Source organism: Cnephaeus nilssonii (assembly GCF_951640355.1).
Source record: "Cnephaeus nilssonii genome assembly, chromosome: X".
Lineage (NCBI taxonomy): Eukaryota > Metazoa > Chordata > Mammalia > Chiroptera > Vespertilionidae > Cnephaeus > Cnephaeus nilssonii.
The window spans coordinates 52,949,441-52,967,928 of NC_137071.1; the positions used below are offsets into that span (position 1 = coordinate 52,949,441).

At 41.0% G+C, this 18,488-nt stretch overlaps 1 protein-coding gene across 2 annotated transcripts in view; it reads left to right on the top strand.

Moving 5' to 3' along the window:
* Window positions 1-18,488, top strand: part of PRRG1 (proline rich and Gla domain 1) — a 244,954-nt gene that overhangs the window by 102,002 nt on the left and 124,464 nt on the right. For both annotated transcript variants that reach the window (XM_079765128.1, XM_079765129.1), the window contains exon 2: window positions 8,898-8,948. In XM_079765128.1, coding sequence (XP_079621254.1) covers window positions 8,939-8,948 — 10 coding nt within the window. In that variant the 5' untranslated portion in view covers window positions 8,898-8,938. The remainder of the gene's footprint in view (window positions 1-8,897; window positions 8,949-18,488) is intronic.

Here is an 18,488-nt window from a genome sequence, read left to right on the forward strand (position 1 = left end):
TTGTTGTAGTTAAGTCTTGATTACTGTTGGTATCACTGGGAGAAGTTGACCACCAGGCCAATTGGCTGTGAGGACCAGCTGTGTCAAGAATGGGAGAACTGCTATGCTGGAGACCCCCTAATGGAGCAGTACTTGCTTCAGTGGGGCTTTGGTGCTCACTGAGTATGCCCCTTGAGTGTGTCACTTATTGATGTGAAGAGTTGTACTCTTGTATGGTCTCATTCTGACCACTGGGTACACTGGCTCTTGGATCTCCAAGGAGGTTCAAAGTCAGCCACTGCCTGAAGCAACCCAGCTGGAGCTACAGAGAGATCTGCAGATTCCTCTTCTTTGTTTGGGGTTTGAAAGTGCCCAAATGATGCCCAGCTGTGAAGCAATGCAGGTTGCTGTCGAGCCTTAGGCTTTCTTTTAGAAGCTTTGGCGCTCTTCGACCCAGCAGCAGTTTGTTAAGTTTTAGATTGCAAAAGAACAGGCCATTCATATTCAAAAGCCTCTGCTTCCAGCTTGGGTGGGGTTGTAAATTGGGTGGGGTGGTGTCTCAGGGAATCATCAGGGCGGAGATAACTGCAATGGCCGCCAGTCTGTTCTGCCTTGGAGAGGTCCTGGGGTCTTTGTGTCCTAAGGACCCGTGCAGGAACAATGATTCCTGCAAGCACCTCTGAGAGAATGCTGCCCTTGTGTTCTGGCCCAATGCCAGACAGTCCAGTTACTCCCCGTATGAGTCTGGGTCCCCAGAGTCTCGCCCAGAACTGGAGTTCAGAACAGTCGGGAGCTTGTATCTCCTTCCTGATTGAAAAAGACATCATTGTACCCAGTTGCCAGCCCATTTCCACACGCGCCTCCGTACCTCCACACTTCCACCCCTCCACACCTCCTATCAGTTCAAATATGCTTTTCTCTTTCCTTCTAGTTGTAGAATTTCCACTCTGCCTGCCTTCCCGTGGTTCTGGATGATATCCGTTTTGTCTTTTAGTTATAGTTTTGATGTGGTTGTGCGAGGCAGCAAGTACAAGTGTGTACCTATGCCACCATCTTGATTCTCTGCCTTTTGTCCTTTGATTGCAGCCTTTAATCCATTTATATTTGAAGTTATTATTGATAGGTACTTATTTATTGCCATTTTAATTTTGTATGCCAATGTTTCTCTCTCTATTCCTTCTTCTCATTACAGCAGTCCCTTTAGCATTTCTTGTAGTGCTGGTTTAGTCATGATAAACTCCTTTAGCCTTTCATTGTAAGACGCTCTGTATTTCACCATCTATTTAAATGATAACCTTGCTGGATATAATAATCTTGGTTTCAGATCCTTGCTTTTCATTACCTTGAATACTTCATGCCATTTCCTTCTGGCCTTTAGAGTTTGTGATGAGAAAACTGGTGTTAGCCTCATTGGAGCTTCTTCCTAGTAACAATTTGCTTTTCTTTTGCTTTCTTTAAGATTCTCTCTTTGTCTTTAATTTTTGACATTTTAATTATGATGTGTTTGAGAATGGGCATGCTTCAGTTCTTCTTGCTTGGGACTGTGTCTCCTTTACTTGTGTGACTTTTTTCCCCCCACCAGGTTAGGGACGTTTTCTGCCATTAATTATTCAAGCATGTTCTGTATCTTTTGCTCACATTCTTCTCCTTCTTGCACACCTATTATGCGAATATTGTTACGTTTCACATTGTCCCACAGATCCCTGAAGCTGTCCTATTTTTTTGTTGTTGTTGTTTTGTTTTTTTTGTTCTCTGATTGAGTGATTTTTCTACCCTGTCTTCTAATTCACTGATCTGATCCTCAGGCTCCTATAATCTGCTGTGTATTCCTTCCACTGTGTTCTTTATTAGTGCTCAGTCAAACACTCAAAGCCTCCAGAAATCCAACTCTGCCTACAGACTGATTATATTCAGTCTTGAGTGCCTCAGGCAATCATCCATAGGTGGGGTGAGATGTTTTCCAACAGGGTGGGGGAGTTGCTTCTGAGTATAGGCTGATTGTTATTGTCAATCTCTTAATGGGCCTCAGAAACTCCACATGGTTGGGTAAAGGTTTTTCCATTAGGTTAGAGCAGTGGTCGGCAAACTCATTAGTCAACAGAGCCAAATATCCACAGTACAACGATTGAAATTTCTTTAGAGTTGAAAACCAACTTCTGTACATGGGCCATGAAGTTTCGCTCGCACATGGTATTTTGTGGAAGAGCCACACTCAAGGAATCAAAGAGCCGCATGTGGCTCTCGAGCCACAGTTTGCCAACCACTGGGTTAGAGTAACTGTCTTCCCCCAAGGAAAAAAACAGCCTGAATAGCAAAGGTCTGCCTGAGAAAGATGTTCTCCTCAGGATGAGGGAATGACTTAGCACAGGAAACTAAGGTGTCTGCCTTCTGAGCTCTAACTCCAGAGCCCCCAGCCCTGGTTTCTACTCACACAGTTCTTATCCACTTGTCCTCTTTCTGTCTGGGTCCAAGGTGAATGGTTGCACACTAAATTCTGTGTGTTGGCCCTTTGAGAGTGTGCCTGCATTTCCAGTTGTCTCCTCCTGGCAATTGCACCCCTGCTGCTTTTCACAGCCAGATGTTATGTGGGCACTTTTCTCAGTTCTGTTGCTCTTGGCCGGGGGGAGGGGAGGTTCAACTTGGGATTTAGACCCCAGAGTTTTCAGTGGCAACCCCCCACATCTGAGATATCTCTCCAGAACTTAAGCTACTGTCTTTGGGATCATTGGCAGCCCTTCCAAGCCTCCGCCATTCCTACTAGTCTCTATGCGGTCTCTACTTTCCATCCTTGGTTATCAGGATTCTCTATAGCTAATCTTCAGATGATTATTCAGGTTGGCTTTTTTGTTCTTTGTTTTATTTTATTTTTTATTTGAGTTGTAATTCCAGTTCAGTCTTGGGAGCGTGTGTGTATCATCCACTTATTCCACCACCATTTTTAATCTCCCAGTTATTGTATTTTTTAGCTCTTAAGATTTCTAAGTGGGTTTTTTATGGTATCTATTTTCTTGTTGAACTAATTTTGTTCATGCATTGTTTTCCTAATATATTTAGTCTTTGTGTTTTGTAGTTCACTGAACTTTTTTAAGAGGATTATTTTGAATTCTTTTTAGATAGTTCTCCATTTCTTTGGGGTCACTTATTCGAGCTATATTAGATTATTTTTTTTAAATATGTCTGTATTGATTTTAGAGAGAAGAAGGGAGAGTGGTAGAGAGATAGAAACATCAATGAATGAGAAACATCAATCACTGCCTCCTGCACACCTCCTACTCAGGATAGAGCATGCAACCTAGGCATATGCCCTGACTGAGAATCCAACTGGGGACCTCTTTGTTCATGGGTCAACACTCAATCACTGTGCAAAACCATTCAGGCTATTAGGTTCTTTTGATGGTGTAATGTTTACCTATTTCTTTGTGATTCTTTTTTGTTTGTTTGTTTTTTATTAAATTTTATTGTTCATATTATTACAGTTGTTCCTCTTTTTCCCCCCATAGCTTCCCTCCACCTGGTTCGCACCCCACCCCATGCCCTTACTCCCCCCCACTGTCCTCATCCATAGGTGTATGATTTTTGTCCAGTCTCTTCCTGCACCCCCCACACACCTTTCCCCCTGAGGATTGTCAGTCCACTCTCTTTCTATGCCCCTGATACTATTATATTCACCAGATTATTCTGTTCATCAGATTTTTTATTCCCTTGATTTTTAGGTTCACTTTTTGTTAGATATGTATTTGTTGTTCATAATTTTTATCTTTACATTTTTTCTTCTTCTTCCTCTTCTTAAAGAATACCTTTCAGCATTTCATATTATACTGGTTTGGCGGTGATGAACTCCTTTAGCTTTTTCTTATATGTGAAGCTCTTTATCTGACCTTCAATTCTGAATGATAGCTTTGCTGGGTAGAGTAATCTTGGTTGTAGGTTCTTGCTATTCATCACTTTGAATATTTCTTGCCACTCCCTTCTGGCCTTCATAGTTTCTGCTGAGAAATCAGCTGACAGTGGTTTGGGTGCTCCCTTGTAGGTAACTAACTGTTTTTCTCTTGCTGCTTTTAATATTCTCTCTTTGTCTTTTGCTCTTGGCATTTTAATTATGCTGTGTCTTGGTGTGGTCCTCTGTGGATTCCTTTTGTTTGGGGTTCTCTGTGCTTCCTGGACTTGCAAGTCTATTTCTTTCACCAGGTGGGGGAAGTTTTCGGTCATTATTTTTTCAAGTAGGTTTTCAGTATCTTGCTCTCTCTCTTCTTCTGGCACTTCCATAATTCTGAAGTTGTCCCAGAGGCTCCTTACACTATCTTCATATTTTTGGATTCTTTTTTTCTTTTTGCTTTTCTGGGTGGGTGTTTTTTGCTTCTTTTTATTTCAAATCTTTGACTTGATACTTGCGATCATCTAGTTTGCTGTTGGATCTCTGTATATTATTCTATTTTTCAGTCAGTGTATGCTTAATTTCTTGTTGGTCCTTTTTCATATCCTCGAGAGTCTCACTAAATTTATCGGCCTTTTCTAGAAAATTCTTGAAAAACCTTATAACCATGGTTTTGAACTCTATATCCAGTAGTTTGCTTTCCTCCAATTCTTTCATTTGTGACTTGTTTCTTTGTCTCCTCATTTTGGCTGCTTCCCTGTGTTGATAGAGTGGCTTTGTGTGCTAGGTGTCCTATAGGACCCAGTGGCTCAGCTTCCCCAGTTACCTGAGGTGGATACTCTTGGTGCACCCCTTTTTGGACTGTTTGCACAGTCTTGTTGTAGTTAAGCCTTGATTGTTGTTGATATCACAGGGAGGAATTGACCTACAGGCAAATTGGCTGTGAGAATCAGCTGTGTCTACAATGGAGAACTTTTGTGCTGGAGATAACCTTATGAGGCAATACTTGCTTCAGTGGTTCTTTGTTGCTCTCTGAGTCTGCCCCCTGAGTGTGTCCCTTATGGATCTGAGGAGTTGTAGTCTGGATGATCCTACTCTGACTCCTGGGTACTCTGGCTCTTGGATCTCCAAGGTGGTGCTAATTTAGCCTCTGCCTGAGGGCACCCAGCAGGAGCTACAGAGATATCTACCGATTCCTCTTCTTTGTTTGGGTTTTGGAGGTGCCCAAATGAGGCCCAGCTTTGAAGCAATGCAAGTTGCTGTGGTGCCTTGGGCCTTCTTTTGGATGTTCTGGGTCTCTCTGACTCAGCTGCAGTTTGTTAGGTAAGTTTAGATTTCAAAGAACCGGGCCATTTATATGCAAACGCCTCTGCACATAGCTTGGTTGAGGTGGAGTCTCAGGGCAGAGCAAACAGCAAAGACTTCCCATCAGCCCTGCCCTAAGTTGCCTCTAAGTCTCAGTCTTCCTTGGTAATCACTGCAAGCACCTCTGAGAGAAAGCCACCCTCGAGATCTGCCTGCTACCAGTCAGTCCAGTTTCTCCCCATATGAGTCTGGGTCCCCAGCGTCTCTCCTGGAACTGGAGTTCAGAGCAGTCGGGAGCTTGTGTCTCCCTGCAGATTGAAAAAGACAGCCGCGTACTCAGTTGCCAGCCCTCTCCTTGTGTGCGCACCTCCATACCTCTGCACTTTACTTCCACAGATCCTCTGGGTCTCAGTGTGCTTTTCTCTTCCCTTCTAGTTGTAGAATTTCCACTTAGCCAGCCTTCCTGTGGTTCTGGATGATGTCCGTTTTGTCTTTTAGTTGTAGTTTTGAAGTGGTTGTGCGATGCAGCAAGTTCAAGTGTTTACCTATGCCGCCATCTTGGTTTCTCTCTCTTTGTGATTCTTGATTCCTTGTGATGGTATTTGTGCAATTGTTTATGTGTCTTCCTCACCCAGACTTTACATGTTCACTTCTGCAGGGAAAGACCTTCACCAGTCACTGTAGCTAGGGGTACCAGATAGGTCATTTGGTAGCATCTGTTGGCAGGCAGAGTTTATTAGTATGGTCTGTAGTTGGGTGATATCAGTACTCATGCTCTGAGATTGGGGGGATGCCTCTGGCTATGACCATATTCAAGCCGGGCCATTGTTTGGCCATATCCCTGTTTGGGCTGATTGTGCTCTGCAAGTCAGGCAGGGCCACTAACTGAGCTCTGCAATCACCTCTGGTTGGATCAAGTCCCAGGCTATGTTCACTGGCAGGATGCTACCACTGGTTGAACTCCACAATTGGTTAGGGCTATGGGCTCTGCACTGCAGTTGTCCCGGTTATATGGGATCCTAAAATTTGCTTTCACAACCTGATGGTGCCACTGCCTGAACTCTGTGGGGCTGTAGGCAGGATTTAGTAGTCAGATGTGGCCTCAGGCTATGCTCTGGGATTAGGCAGGGCTACATGAGGTTGAATGGGACTGCATGCTTGTCTTTGTGATCACCTAAGCCATTGTCTGTTCTCTGCTGATAGGCAAGGTCATTGGCTGGGCTTTTCTGTTGGCTGGGGCAGTAGGTTGTGTTGTAGGCAGTGGAAATGGCACCAGATATGAAACCAGTGGGGTCACACTGCACCAGGGTTCAGCATCCTCTATACTTTAGTTCTGCCTAGGAAAGAATTCAGAACCAAGATTCAAACTATAACAGGACATTAATTTATAAAATAACAGAGGTAGAATAAGTAATATGTAGAAGAAATGGGCTTATGAAACAAGTTATAGAGGTATAGGAAGGGCCCTTGGAACTGGGGAATGAGGAAGGTAATGGTAATATGCCTAAGGGTGGAGGAGGAGGAAGGGAAAGGGGTGGGAGGGAAAGTAAGCTGGGTACTCAGTCCTAAGGGTTTTAAGGGTGGAGATCTTAGGGAAGATCCCAGAGGCAAGATCTCAATAGAATATTCAGCAGTTTTACAGGTTTGTCCTTTCAGGGTCTAGGTTTCCACTGATTTATTGGTCGGCACCAGGACAGGGGGTCATTATCCAATGCAGTTGGTCCTGAGGTCAGCTGTGGTGTTGCTTGTCTGGTTTTTCTTCTTTTCTGGACCTGGAGCTTAAATACAACTCAGGCCTAATTGTTATCTCTAGGGAGGAAAGGTCAGGTGGTCCAAACCACAGGACCATGGATATGCTAGGGGAGGAAATTTCACCCTGGGGGCAAGGTCCTACCCTACAATTGTCCTTTGGTAGGCATCCAGGTGTTTCCACCCTGGTGACTTTCTGTACCTGGCCCATCATCCTTGCTCTGCCTACCACAGGTTATGCTTCTGATTGGACAGGGTTGCTGGCTGAGCTTTCTGCCTGGGGAAACGCACAGGTCATGTTCAGCAATTAGGCAGTGTTATAGGTTGGCCTTCTCTGCTTATTAAGGTTGTACACTTGGCTCCCAGGCTGGGTGGAATGTGGGCTGGGCTCCTCTCTTGCCCAGGGTCACTGTTCAGACTCCCTGGTTAAGCAGGGCCAGAGGCTGTGCTTAAGAGTTGGGCCAGACTGCCAGTTTGCCTCCCTGACCAAGCATGGCTGCTTCAGTTCTCTGGCCAGGCCTCCTGGGTGGCCAGAACTGGAGGCTATGCTCAGCACTTGGATGGTTCTAGGAATTTGCTTCCTTTCCTGGGTGGGGTGGTAGAACAGGCTCCACTTCCCATATGGCCCACTGAATAGGGATCCAAATCAGGGAGAAATACCAACTGAGGTCCCTAGCCAGAGTGGTCATTGGCTCAGCTCTTCAGATTTCCAGAGCTTCTGGCTTGGATCTCTGCTCAGACACTGCTGCAAGTAAGAATGCTGTCTGCCAAGACCTTAACTCTGGTTGCTGTAAGCCCCACTCCCCTATCCACCTCTGTCAAAGTCCTGCAGATTCCTCCAGTGACTCCCGTGAGGCAAGACCTCAGTGGGCCTCCTGGAAAGCCTTCCATATGCTGGAGGAGCTGGATGTACAGCTCAGGCTATCTTTTCCCACTGTAGAAACCACAGGCTTGAGGTGCCCTCTTGATGTGGCACTGTGGCAATGTGGGGGTGGAGTTGTATAATCAGAGCGAATGTAGTCCTTTTACCCTTATATTGTGGGATTTTCACAGTGGTGTCTTTTCTATGGATAGTTACTAATTGGTTTTCCTGTGAGGGGGACTGAAGTTGGCATATGAAGGAGACTTATGTGTCCATCTTGATGACATCACTCTCCCCTATGTGCTTAGCTTTAAGTAGGTTATGTATTCCTAAATGTACTGATAGATTGTGTCTTATAATTTTGCCTCTCTGGTGCTTAGCTCCACATTGGGAATGTGGCAGGTGAACAGTAAATGTGTGGTGATTCTATGATTGAAACCTATAAGAAAATGAAGCGTTGTGATTATGGAATAGATTCAGTGTGTGTATTTTCATCTTTTCAAAACAGAATTGCTGCTCCTCCATGCATACTTGCATTTTCATTATGTGTTGTTGTTTTTTTCCTCCAAAGTTTTGTGGTTAGTAGTTCACGGTCATTGCTTCATACTGTTTATGGGTAATAACTCTGTGGGCTGCTTTGCCTCAGGAATAATTTGATTAGAAGTACTGCTGTTTAACACCATTCAGGAAAATGTTACACTATAGAGAGCATTGGATTTGTGACAGAATGACATTGATGAGAAGCCAGGCAAACTAATAATATGATAGCTTCATTATTAAATTGGCCTTTTGGAATTTTTGTCCACCATTTTTATTGATATCATGGTCATCTCCTAAGAGATAAGCATGTGACCAATTTGATGAGTTTTATTTGGTAAGGGCAGAAACTAATGCCAGATAAACAAGGTCATAGTAAGTTCATATAGACCTCATGTTTCCAGGATACTCTGTTTCTTTCCTCTGAAATTAGATATCTATTTGTGATGGAGAAAACATTTATGTAAAGGGGAAAGATTAGAATGCACTAAAATGAATGCTCATGTTGACATCATCAGTTTTAATGGAACTTATTTGATGTAGTGACTCAGCCTCTGAGAATCTGACTGTGTGTATGTTCTGTTTTTACAGGGAATCATCATCCAGGGACCTCCCAGAGACCACAAGAAAACATGGGGAGGAGTAAGTTTCTCTTCACTTTTAAATTATTTAAATAATTTAGACTCTCTCTATATTAATTCACTGTATCCAGGAAATTAGATTTGCAACTCCAAGGTTTTCGTGTGTGTGTGTGTGTGTGTGTGTGTGTGTGTGTGTGTGTGTGTATGTATGTATGTGTGTATGTTTTGGGGTATATTTAAATTATATTTCTGGTTAGTGTTAGAAAGTTTTTGTCTGAAGCAGGCCTATACAGAGACAAACCAACAGACCACATGTTGCTCACTGGCAAGGGTCTTTTTTTTTCTTCTCTTTTCTGAACACCTCCCAGCACAAGGAGAGAAGGCTCAAACTTGATACTATATAGACCTGCCCTAATCCCAGCTTCTTTACAACTCTTAGCAAAATATGCTTCTAATTGTTTCTAAGCCTTGTTGATAATAACATAAACAAAAACATGCAACCAATGACAGTATTAAAAAGTTAATCTGTGAGGTTGATTTATAAATGGTTTCGATTTCCCCTAAAATGTTAAAGCCTGGCATTAAGAACCATTAGATGAATTGCATTTGTTATTTTTCCTTTCTTATAAGGCTATTTAGGGTCAGTGACTAATAGACAAATTTAAGGTCATTTCATTGTTAGTATAAATCCGCTATGACTTCATAAATAACTCTAATCAATGTAGACTATAAAATCAGATGACTTCATAAATAACTCTAATCAATGTAGACTATAAAATCAGATGCTATAAAGGACCTCACAATGAGACTTGGTGGTGTGTAGTATAGTGAGAAAAGTACTAGACACAGATAATCAAAGGCCTGAATTCAAGTCTACCTCTACTACCTTGACCAAATCCTAGAGCTCCCCTAAACTTGTTTGTTCATATCTGAGGGAGAATTAATACATTCTGCACTTCTATCCTCAGGAAGCTGAGGTTGGCATAATGTGATAATGCATATGAAAAGCATGTTGAGAACTCATATATGAAAAGCATGTTGAGAACTCAAGTACAATCAAAGAGAGCAGTGGTATCTGCTCTTTGCTGTCCTTATTGAATAAGTATATCTTCATTGGTTCTGTCTTTTATTAGTTAAAATGAAGTTATTTTTATCAGCAGGGCTCACTAGGGTTGTCCAAGTGACAGAGAATTCCACCTTATGTTTTGAGCTCGAGGCACTTTATTTGCCCCAGTTTAGTATTGGCCCTGGTAGGCCCTGGATTAATCATGGAAAATATCTTCCTGAACCTATTGAATCAGATTTTGCCTGCTCCCCCCAACCCTGGGGCTTTCCTTGGAGATTGATTAACCCCAGAGATTATGATTCTTTACCAAACTCAACAAAAGATACTAATCTCTGATATTTTAGAAATTAAAAAAATGAATAAATTAAAAAGAAAACTTATAAATTTTCAGACTAATCCATGCCATGTCCTAACACCAAGTCAGTCGTCAACAGAAGTTTCCAGAGTAACTCATCCTGTTTGGTCTTCACCTAATCACAAGCTTCGGTTGGATTTGAAGAGAGCTACACTGAGAAAGGGCAACACATTTTTTCTTATTCTATTCATTTTTAGAATAATTATCAGGTCATTAAAAAGAGATCATTAGGTGCTTACTTTAAAGGTGCCTCAGCAAGTATTTATTTAAATAGTTAGGCAATTAATAGAATATTTGATAAAGCACAGGGCATGGTAATGTAATCTGCAAGATGGGCATGCTTCCAACCTTGACATGAGATAAGGGAAGTGCTTCAAAAAGTCTACTTTTACAAACAAACAGAAGCTTGTAAAGTGGTCAACTGTTTGTGTTGACCACTTTATTTTTTGAAATTTCTTTATTGATTAAGGTATTACATATGTGTCCTTAACCCCCATTATCCCCCCGCCCCACTCATGCCCTCACTCCCCTGTTGTCTGTGTCCATTGGTTAGGCTTATATGCATGCATACAAGTCCTTTGGTTGATCTCTCCCCCTTAACCTCACCATCCCCTACCTTCCCTCTGAAGGTTTGCCAGTCTGATTGATGCTTCTATGTCTCTGTTTTTGTTCATCAGTTTATGTTGTTCATTATATTCCATAAATGAGTGAGATCATGTGATATTTATCTTTCTCTGACTGGCTTATTTCGCTTAGCATAATGCTCTCCCCTTCCATCCATGCTGTTGCAAATGGTAACAATTCCTTCTTTTTTAGATGTACCATAGTTTTTTAATCCACTCATCTGCTGATGGGCACTTAGACTGTTTCCAAATCTTAGCTATGATGAATTGTTCTACTATGAACATCGGGGTGCATATATCCTTTCTGATTGGTGTTTCTAGTTTCTTGGGATATATTCCTAGAAGTGGGATCAGTGGGTCAAATGGGAGTTCCATTTTTAGTTTTTTGAGGAAACTCCATACCTTTCTCCACAGTGGCTGCACCAGTCTGCATTCCCACCAACAGTGCAGGAGGGTTCCTTTTTCTATGCATCCTAGCCAGCACTTGTTTGTTGATTTGTTGATGATAGCCATTCTGACAGGTGTGAGATGGTACCGCATTGTCATTTTGATTTGCATCTCTAGGATAATTATTGACTTTGAGCATGTTTTCATAGGTCTCTTGGCCTTCCTTCTGTCTTCTTTCGAAAAGTGTCTATTTAGGTCCAAATGCCCATTTTTTGATTGGGTTGTTTATTTTCCTTTTGTTAAGTTGTATGAGTTCCCTGTAAATGGTGGAGGTTAAACACTTACCGGTGATAACATTGGCAAACACTCATCGGTGATAGCATATGTTCTCACCATATGCTATCACCGATGGGCTTTCTTGTTGTTTCGTTGATGGTTGTGAATCTCAAAGGCTCTATCCTTTACTCTACAAGCTTTACTTAGTTTCCTTGATTACACTTGTTAATTGCTGACACTATTAGTGAAAAGAAAAATGTTACTGGGTGCTCTTTTTGTTTTCTTTTCTGGCAATGTACAATGAAGCTTTTATAAGATTTGGTAAACCTTCTCACAAACATAGCTCATTGTGTCATACAAAGGGACAACAGAGGAAAATATCACAAAAATATGGCACTAGCCTCATTAATTAAGGAGCCATGAAAACAGCACAGCTGGAAAACTATGCAGTGTAGGTGAAAAATTAAAATTGAGGTGAATTTCTTTTTGAATTATTTGATATTGAATGAAGACATTATAAGTATATGTTAGATGAGTCATTTATGTGACATGAAAAACATTTATAAACAAAGTCTAAAATGGTGGGGGTTTGGATGAAAACAGACTTGTGTATTTAAGTTCTTATTAGGCCACCATCAGCGTCCATTGTATATTACTTTGAGTTATGGCTTAGTATTTAGGACTCTTACTAGTAAGACTATATAATTATTGCCCTGGACTGTGTGGCTCAGTTGGGCATCATCCTGTGCACCAAAGTGTTGCTGTATTCAATTCTCGGTTGGGGCATATGCTTGGGTTGTGGGAGTCAGGGCCATGCGGGAGGCAGCCATCTGTGTTTTGCTCTTGCATCGATGTTTCTCTCTCTCCTTCTCCCCTCCTCTCGCTCTAAAAATCAATAAAAATGTTTTTTAAAAAGAATCACTTTTTTTAAATTAATTTCTTTACTGATTAAGGTATCACATATTTGTCCTCATCCCCCCATTCACATCCCACACCCCTCCCCCCGCATACCCCCACCCCCTGTTGTCCTTAACTACTGGTTAGGCTCATATGCATGCACACAAGTCCTTTGGTTGATCTCTTCCATTTACCCCCACCCTCACCTCCCCTCCCTCTGAGGCCCGACAGTCTGATCCATGGCTCCTTGTTTCTGGGTCAGTTCTTGTTCATCAGTCTATGTTGTTCATTATTTCCCCTAGATGAGTGAGATCATGTGCTATTAGAAATACACTTATAAGAACCGAAAATGAGACAAGCAATAATGGTTATGGTGACAGGCAAATAAATCAGTCTGTAGTGAGTTTCTTTCTGGGCCAACAGTTCTTTTGAGACTCAATTTCAATGTCCAATAGTTCCTTATGTGTACATGTCAGCACTGACATTTCAGTTCTGGATGGTGGACAAATGGTGGTAATGCAGGTCCGACTCTCTCTGGTTTGGTCTTGGGCAACCTGCAGTGACGCACAGCTGCTAACTGCTAGTATGGCAAGGCGATATCAGCATCTTCCATCTCTGGACTGCTTCTCTTCTATCTTCATGGTTGGAGTAGTCCTGTCGATTCCTCTCTGTTGCTGGAATCCACATGGTTTCGGAGTTGTTTTCTGAAAATATACAAACATATTCTCGACCAAAAGTTAATAAAGGAATATTTTCTATAAATTTGACTTGGGATCCTATTTCATTTATTTGCCCAAATGATTTTCCTCTGGCTTGTTTTGACACCTTATGTGATTTTCATGTGTTTCTTGCTTTTAGCCTTACAATTAATTTTCTAAAGTATTAATTTTCTAGATGTAATTTACTTACAGGATATTTTTCCTTACATGATATTCTTCTACTATCACCCCCTTTTTTGATTTAAATATTAAGAGGCTTTTGAAAATTTTATAATGTAGTCTTGATGGCTTTTAAATTTTAATTTTTTCGCTATAATAGTACTGTTTTAGGTTCATTAAATAGTGAGCAATTTTATCATGAGATGAACTACCAATAAAAGTTTTAGTTAACACTTTAGGAACACCTTTTTGTCCAGTACAATTAATTTTTCTAGAATATTCGCTTGTTTCAACTAGCCAATTTAAATTTGCCTGAAAACTTGACTACTATTTTACTGTCAAATTTATTACTCTAACAACAATCTTATTTTACCCTGTAAATTTTAGTGGAAAGGATTATTTGCCTTCTTGAGTAGGTCCTGAGCATTCCCGGAGGTAAGCTGGATTTAGATATCATAAACCAACTTCCCCACACCATGGGTACAAGACAACTCAAACAACTCTTCTTGGAGTGAGAGGGTAGCTGCTGTTGGCCAAGTCTGTGTCTGTTACCCAGGTCCTGATTTGAGCTGGGCATGGGACGTTAAGCAGCCCTGGGAGCAGGAGACATCCTTCAGAAGGGGTGAGTGTTCAGGCACCTGCAAAGTTGGGGAGGTAGGGTCTGTGCCCCACCTCTGTTGACCCCCAGGTTCTCTACTGATGGCCCCTCTGTGACTGTGCCTGTCTTAGGTTGTTCCTTCTCTGAGGAATCCTAATGGCCTCTGGCTAACCAGTGATCCTCCGAGGCCAAGCAGGGTGATGTGAGGTTCAGTTCTGTCTCCTTGGTAGCCTATGCCCCCATGGCCTCCACGCCCAGCACCTGCCTTGGGATCCCCTCGCCTGCTGGTGGGGCCCCAGCACTGATCACATATCTTGGGGAACCCAGGTTTCTTCTCCAGGGAGGGCTCAGTTCGCCCCACTGGGCGAGAGACAGATCCATGTTACCAGTCATCACGAGACTTCAACCTCGACATGAACAGAGAGCTCATGCAACAGCTTTGAGCAATTGAATTGTGAGAAGAGGGTCTCTCTTGGCCTAAAGGGCAAGAGGGACCAATATAGAATGCTCATGTGCCTTCCCAGGAGGCCCTCTACAAAATGGAAGGGATTAAATCCTTTCATGTCATTTTTAAATTGCTGCCAGACATTCAAAGAATTGGTTTGTAAGTTTGTTTGGGATAATTGTACATTATGCTCTTGTAATTCTAAAATATCAAGAGATGTGTTACCTTTGTCTCCGAGCACCAAAAAGATGATTTTTTTTATTGATCCCCAAGGGTGGGTGGTATTATTATAAGTAATGGGGGTAATTTAAATCTGGGAAAAATTTTAATGACATTGTAGAATAATATCATGTAAGGACATTCTTTGCTCTAGGCCATGGCAATTCCCTTTCAAACTGGCTGGCCATTCATTTTTGTATAGACAAGGTCTTAGTTACATTTTCTGCACCTCTCCCGGGGGCAAGTAGTGATCGTATTGACACCCTTTCTTTGGTGTCCACACAAGCCAGAAACCTCTCTTTAATTTTACATACAAAGGGGCATTGTTTTGGTTTTGTGTCATACAAAAGGGAAGCTGGGTGGAGACCCCTATGTATTTGTATTTTCTTGCACCACCCATTGACCTCCTGGATGACCAAAGTGTTTGGTATTATTGGTAACTACATTAGTCAGGGGTCAGCCCATGTAAGGGGTCTTACCCATGAAGAGTCAGGAGCATAATTCCAAAATACTTCCCCTCTTGTCCCAGGTAAAATTACCGTACCTCTGATGATTGCTAGCATGGCTAGAAAGGCATTCTCAGGCATTCTTAGGTTTCTGGTTACCTCACAATTTCTTCCCTGAGGTTTGACATTCTGATTGCTGTTTCTCTGTTTCAGGATCTATTTTTTTCCCTCCATCAGTTTATTTGTTCATTATATGCCACAAATGAGTGAGATCATGTGATATTTATCTTTCTCTGCCTGGCTTATTTCACTAAGCATAATGTTCTCCATCTCCATCCATATTGTTGCAAATGGTAAGAGCTCCTTCTTTTTTACCGCAGCGTAGTATTCCATTGTGTAGATGTACCATAGTTTTTTAATCCACTCATCTGCTGATGGGCACTTAGGCTGTTTCCAAATCTTACCTATAGTGAATTGTGCTGCTATGAACATAGGGGTGCATATATCCTTTCTGATTGATGTTTCCAGTTTCTTGGGATATATTCCTAGAAGTGGGATCACTGGATCAAATGGGAGTTCTATTTTCAGCTTTTTAAGGAAACTCCATACTGTTCTCCACAGTGGCTGCACCAGTCTGCATTCCCACCAGCAGTGCACGAGGGTTCCTTTTTCTCCACATCCTCGCCAGCACTTGTCATTTGTTGAATTTTTGATAATGGCCATTCTGACAGGTGTGAGATGGTACTGTATAGTTGTTTTGATTTGCATCTCTCTGATGATTAGTGATTTAGAGCAGGTTTTCATATGTCTCTTGGCCTTCCTTCTGTCTTCTTTCGAAAAGTGTCTATTTAGATCAGTTGCCCATTTTTTGATTGGGTTGTTTATCTTCTTTTTGTTAAGCTGCATGAGTTCCCTGTAAATGTTGGAGATTAAACCCTTATCATTGACATCATTGGCAAATATGTTCTCCTATGCAGTGGGCTTTCTTATTGTTTTATTGATGGTTTCCGTTGCTTTACAAAAGCTTTTAATTTTGATGTAGTCCCATTTGTTTATTTTCTCTTTAGCTTCCATTGCCCTAGGAGCAGTATCAGTGAAGAAGTTTGTTTGGCATATGTCAGAGATTTTTCTGCCTGTAGATTCCTCTCGTATTTTTATGGTTTCCTGTCTTATGTTTAAGTCCTTGTTCTATTTTGAGTTTATTTTTGTGTATGGTGTAAGTTGGTGGTCTAGTTTCATTTTTTTGCATTTATCTGTCCAATTTTCCCAATACCATTTATTGAGGATACTGTGTTGACTCCATTGTATGTTCATGCCTCCTTTGTCAAATATTAATTGAGCATAGTGATTCGGATCGATTTCCGTGTTCTCTATTCTAGTCCATTGATCTATATGTCTGTTCTTGTGCCAATACCAGGCAGTTTTGAGAACAGTGGCTTTGTAATATAGCTTGAAATCTGGTATTGAGATCCCTCCTGCTTTGTTCTTCTTTCTCAGGATTGCTGTAGCTATTCGGAGTCTTTTTTTTATTCCAGATGAATTTTTGGAAAGTTTGTTCTAGGTCTTTGAAATATGCCGTTCGTATTTTAATGGGAAGTGCATTGAAATTATAGATTGCTTTGGGTAGTATGGACATTTTGATGATGTTGATTCTACCAACCCATGAACATGGTATTTTCATCCATCTGTTTATGTCTTCCTCTATCTCTTTTTTCAGTGTTGTGTAGTTTTCCACGTATAGGTCTTTTAACTCCTTAGTTAAGTTTAATCCTAGGTATCTTAATTTTTTTGGTGTGATGGTAAATGGGATTGATTTTTAATCTCTCTTTGTGTAAGTTTATTATTGGCGTATAGAAATGCCATAGATTTCTTAGCATTTATTTTGTATCCTGCTACTCTGTCGAATTCATTTATTAAGTCTAATAATTTTTTGATGGAGTCTTTAGGGTTTTCTATGTACAGTATGATGTCATCTGCAAATAAGGACAGCTTTACTTCTTTTCCAATTTGGATGCCTTTTATTTCTTCTTCTTGTCTGATTGCAATGGCTAGTATTTCCAACACTATGTTGAAGAGGAGTGGTGAGAGTGGGCATCCGTGTCTTGTTCCTGTTCTTAGGGGAAATGGTTTTATTTTTTGCCCATTCAATATGATGTTGGCTGTGGGTTTGTCATATATGGCTTTTATTATGTTGAGTTATGATCCTTCTATTCCCAGATTGCTGAGAGTTTTTATCAACAAAGGGTGTTGAATTTTGTCAAATGCTTTTTCTGCATCAATTGATATGACTATATGGTTTTTATCTCTTAATTTATTTATGTGATGTATCAAGTTTATTGATTTGCGTATATTGTACCATCCTTGCATCCCAGGGATAAATCCAACTTGGTCGTGGTGTATGATCTTTCTGATGTACTGCTGGAGCCGATTTGCTAGAATTTTGTTGAGGATTTTGGCATCTATGTTCATGAGGGATATTGGCCTGTAATTCTCTTTCATTGTGTTATCTTTATCTGGTTTTGGTATTAGGGTGATGCTGGCTTCATAGAAGGAGCTTGGAACTGTTCTTTCTTCTTGAATTTTCTGGAATACTCTGAGGAGGATAGGTTTTAGCTCTTCCTTGAATGTTTTGTAAAACTCCCCTGTGAAGCCGAATGGCCATGGGCTTTTGTTTGCTGGAAGCTTTTTGATGACTGCTTCAATTTCTGCCATAGTTATCAGCCTATTGAGATTTTTAGTCTCTTCCTGAGTACGTTTTGGAAGGTTGTATTTTTCTAGGAATCTGTCCATTTCCTCCAGGTGGTCTAGTTTGTTGGAATAGAGTTGTTCATAGTATTTTGATAATCCTTTGTATTTCTGTGGGGTCTGTTGTTATTTCACGTCTTTCATTTCTGATTTTGTTTATTTGGGTCCTCTCTCTTTGCGTCTTGGTGAGCCTGGCTAGAGGTTCATCAATCTTGTTTATCCTTTCAAAGAACCTGCTCTTGGTTTTGTTGATCTTGTGTATTGTTTTTTTGGTCTCTATGTCATTCATTTCTGCTCTGATTTTTATTATTTCCTTTCTTCTGCTCACTGTCGGCTTTTCTTGTTGCTCCCTTTCTAATTCTTTGAGTTGTTGAGTTAGATGATCTATTGCCATTTTTTTTTTTTTTTTGAGGTAGGCCTGTAGAGCTATACACTTCCCTCGCAGGACTGCTTTCATTGTGTCCCATAGGATTTGCAATGTTGTGTTTTTATTGTCATTAGTCTCCAGGATGTTTTTAATTTTTTCTTTGATCTCATTGATAACCCAATCATTGTTTAGTAGCATGCTATTCAGTTTCCAAGTGTTTGAATTTTTTGGAATGTTTTTATTGTAGTTTATTTCTAATATTATGCCATTGTGGTCTGAGAAAATGCTTGATATGATTT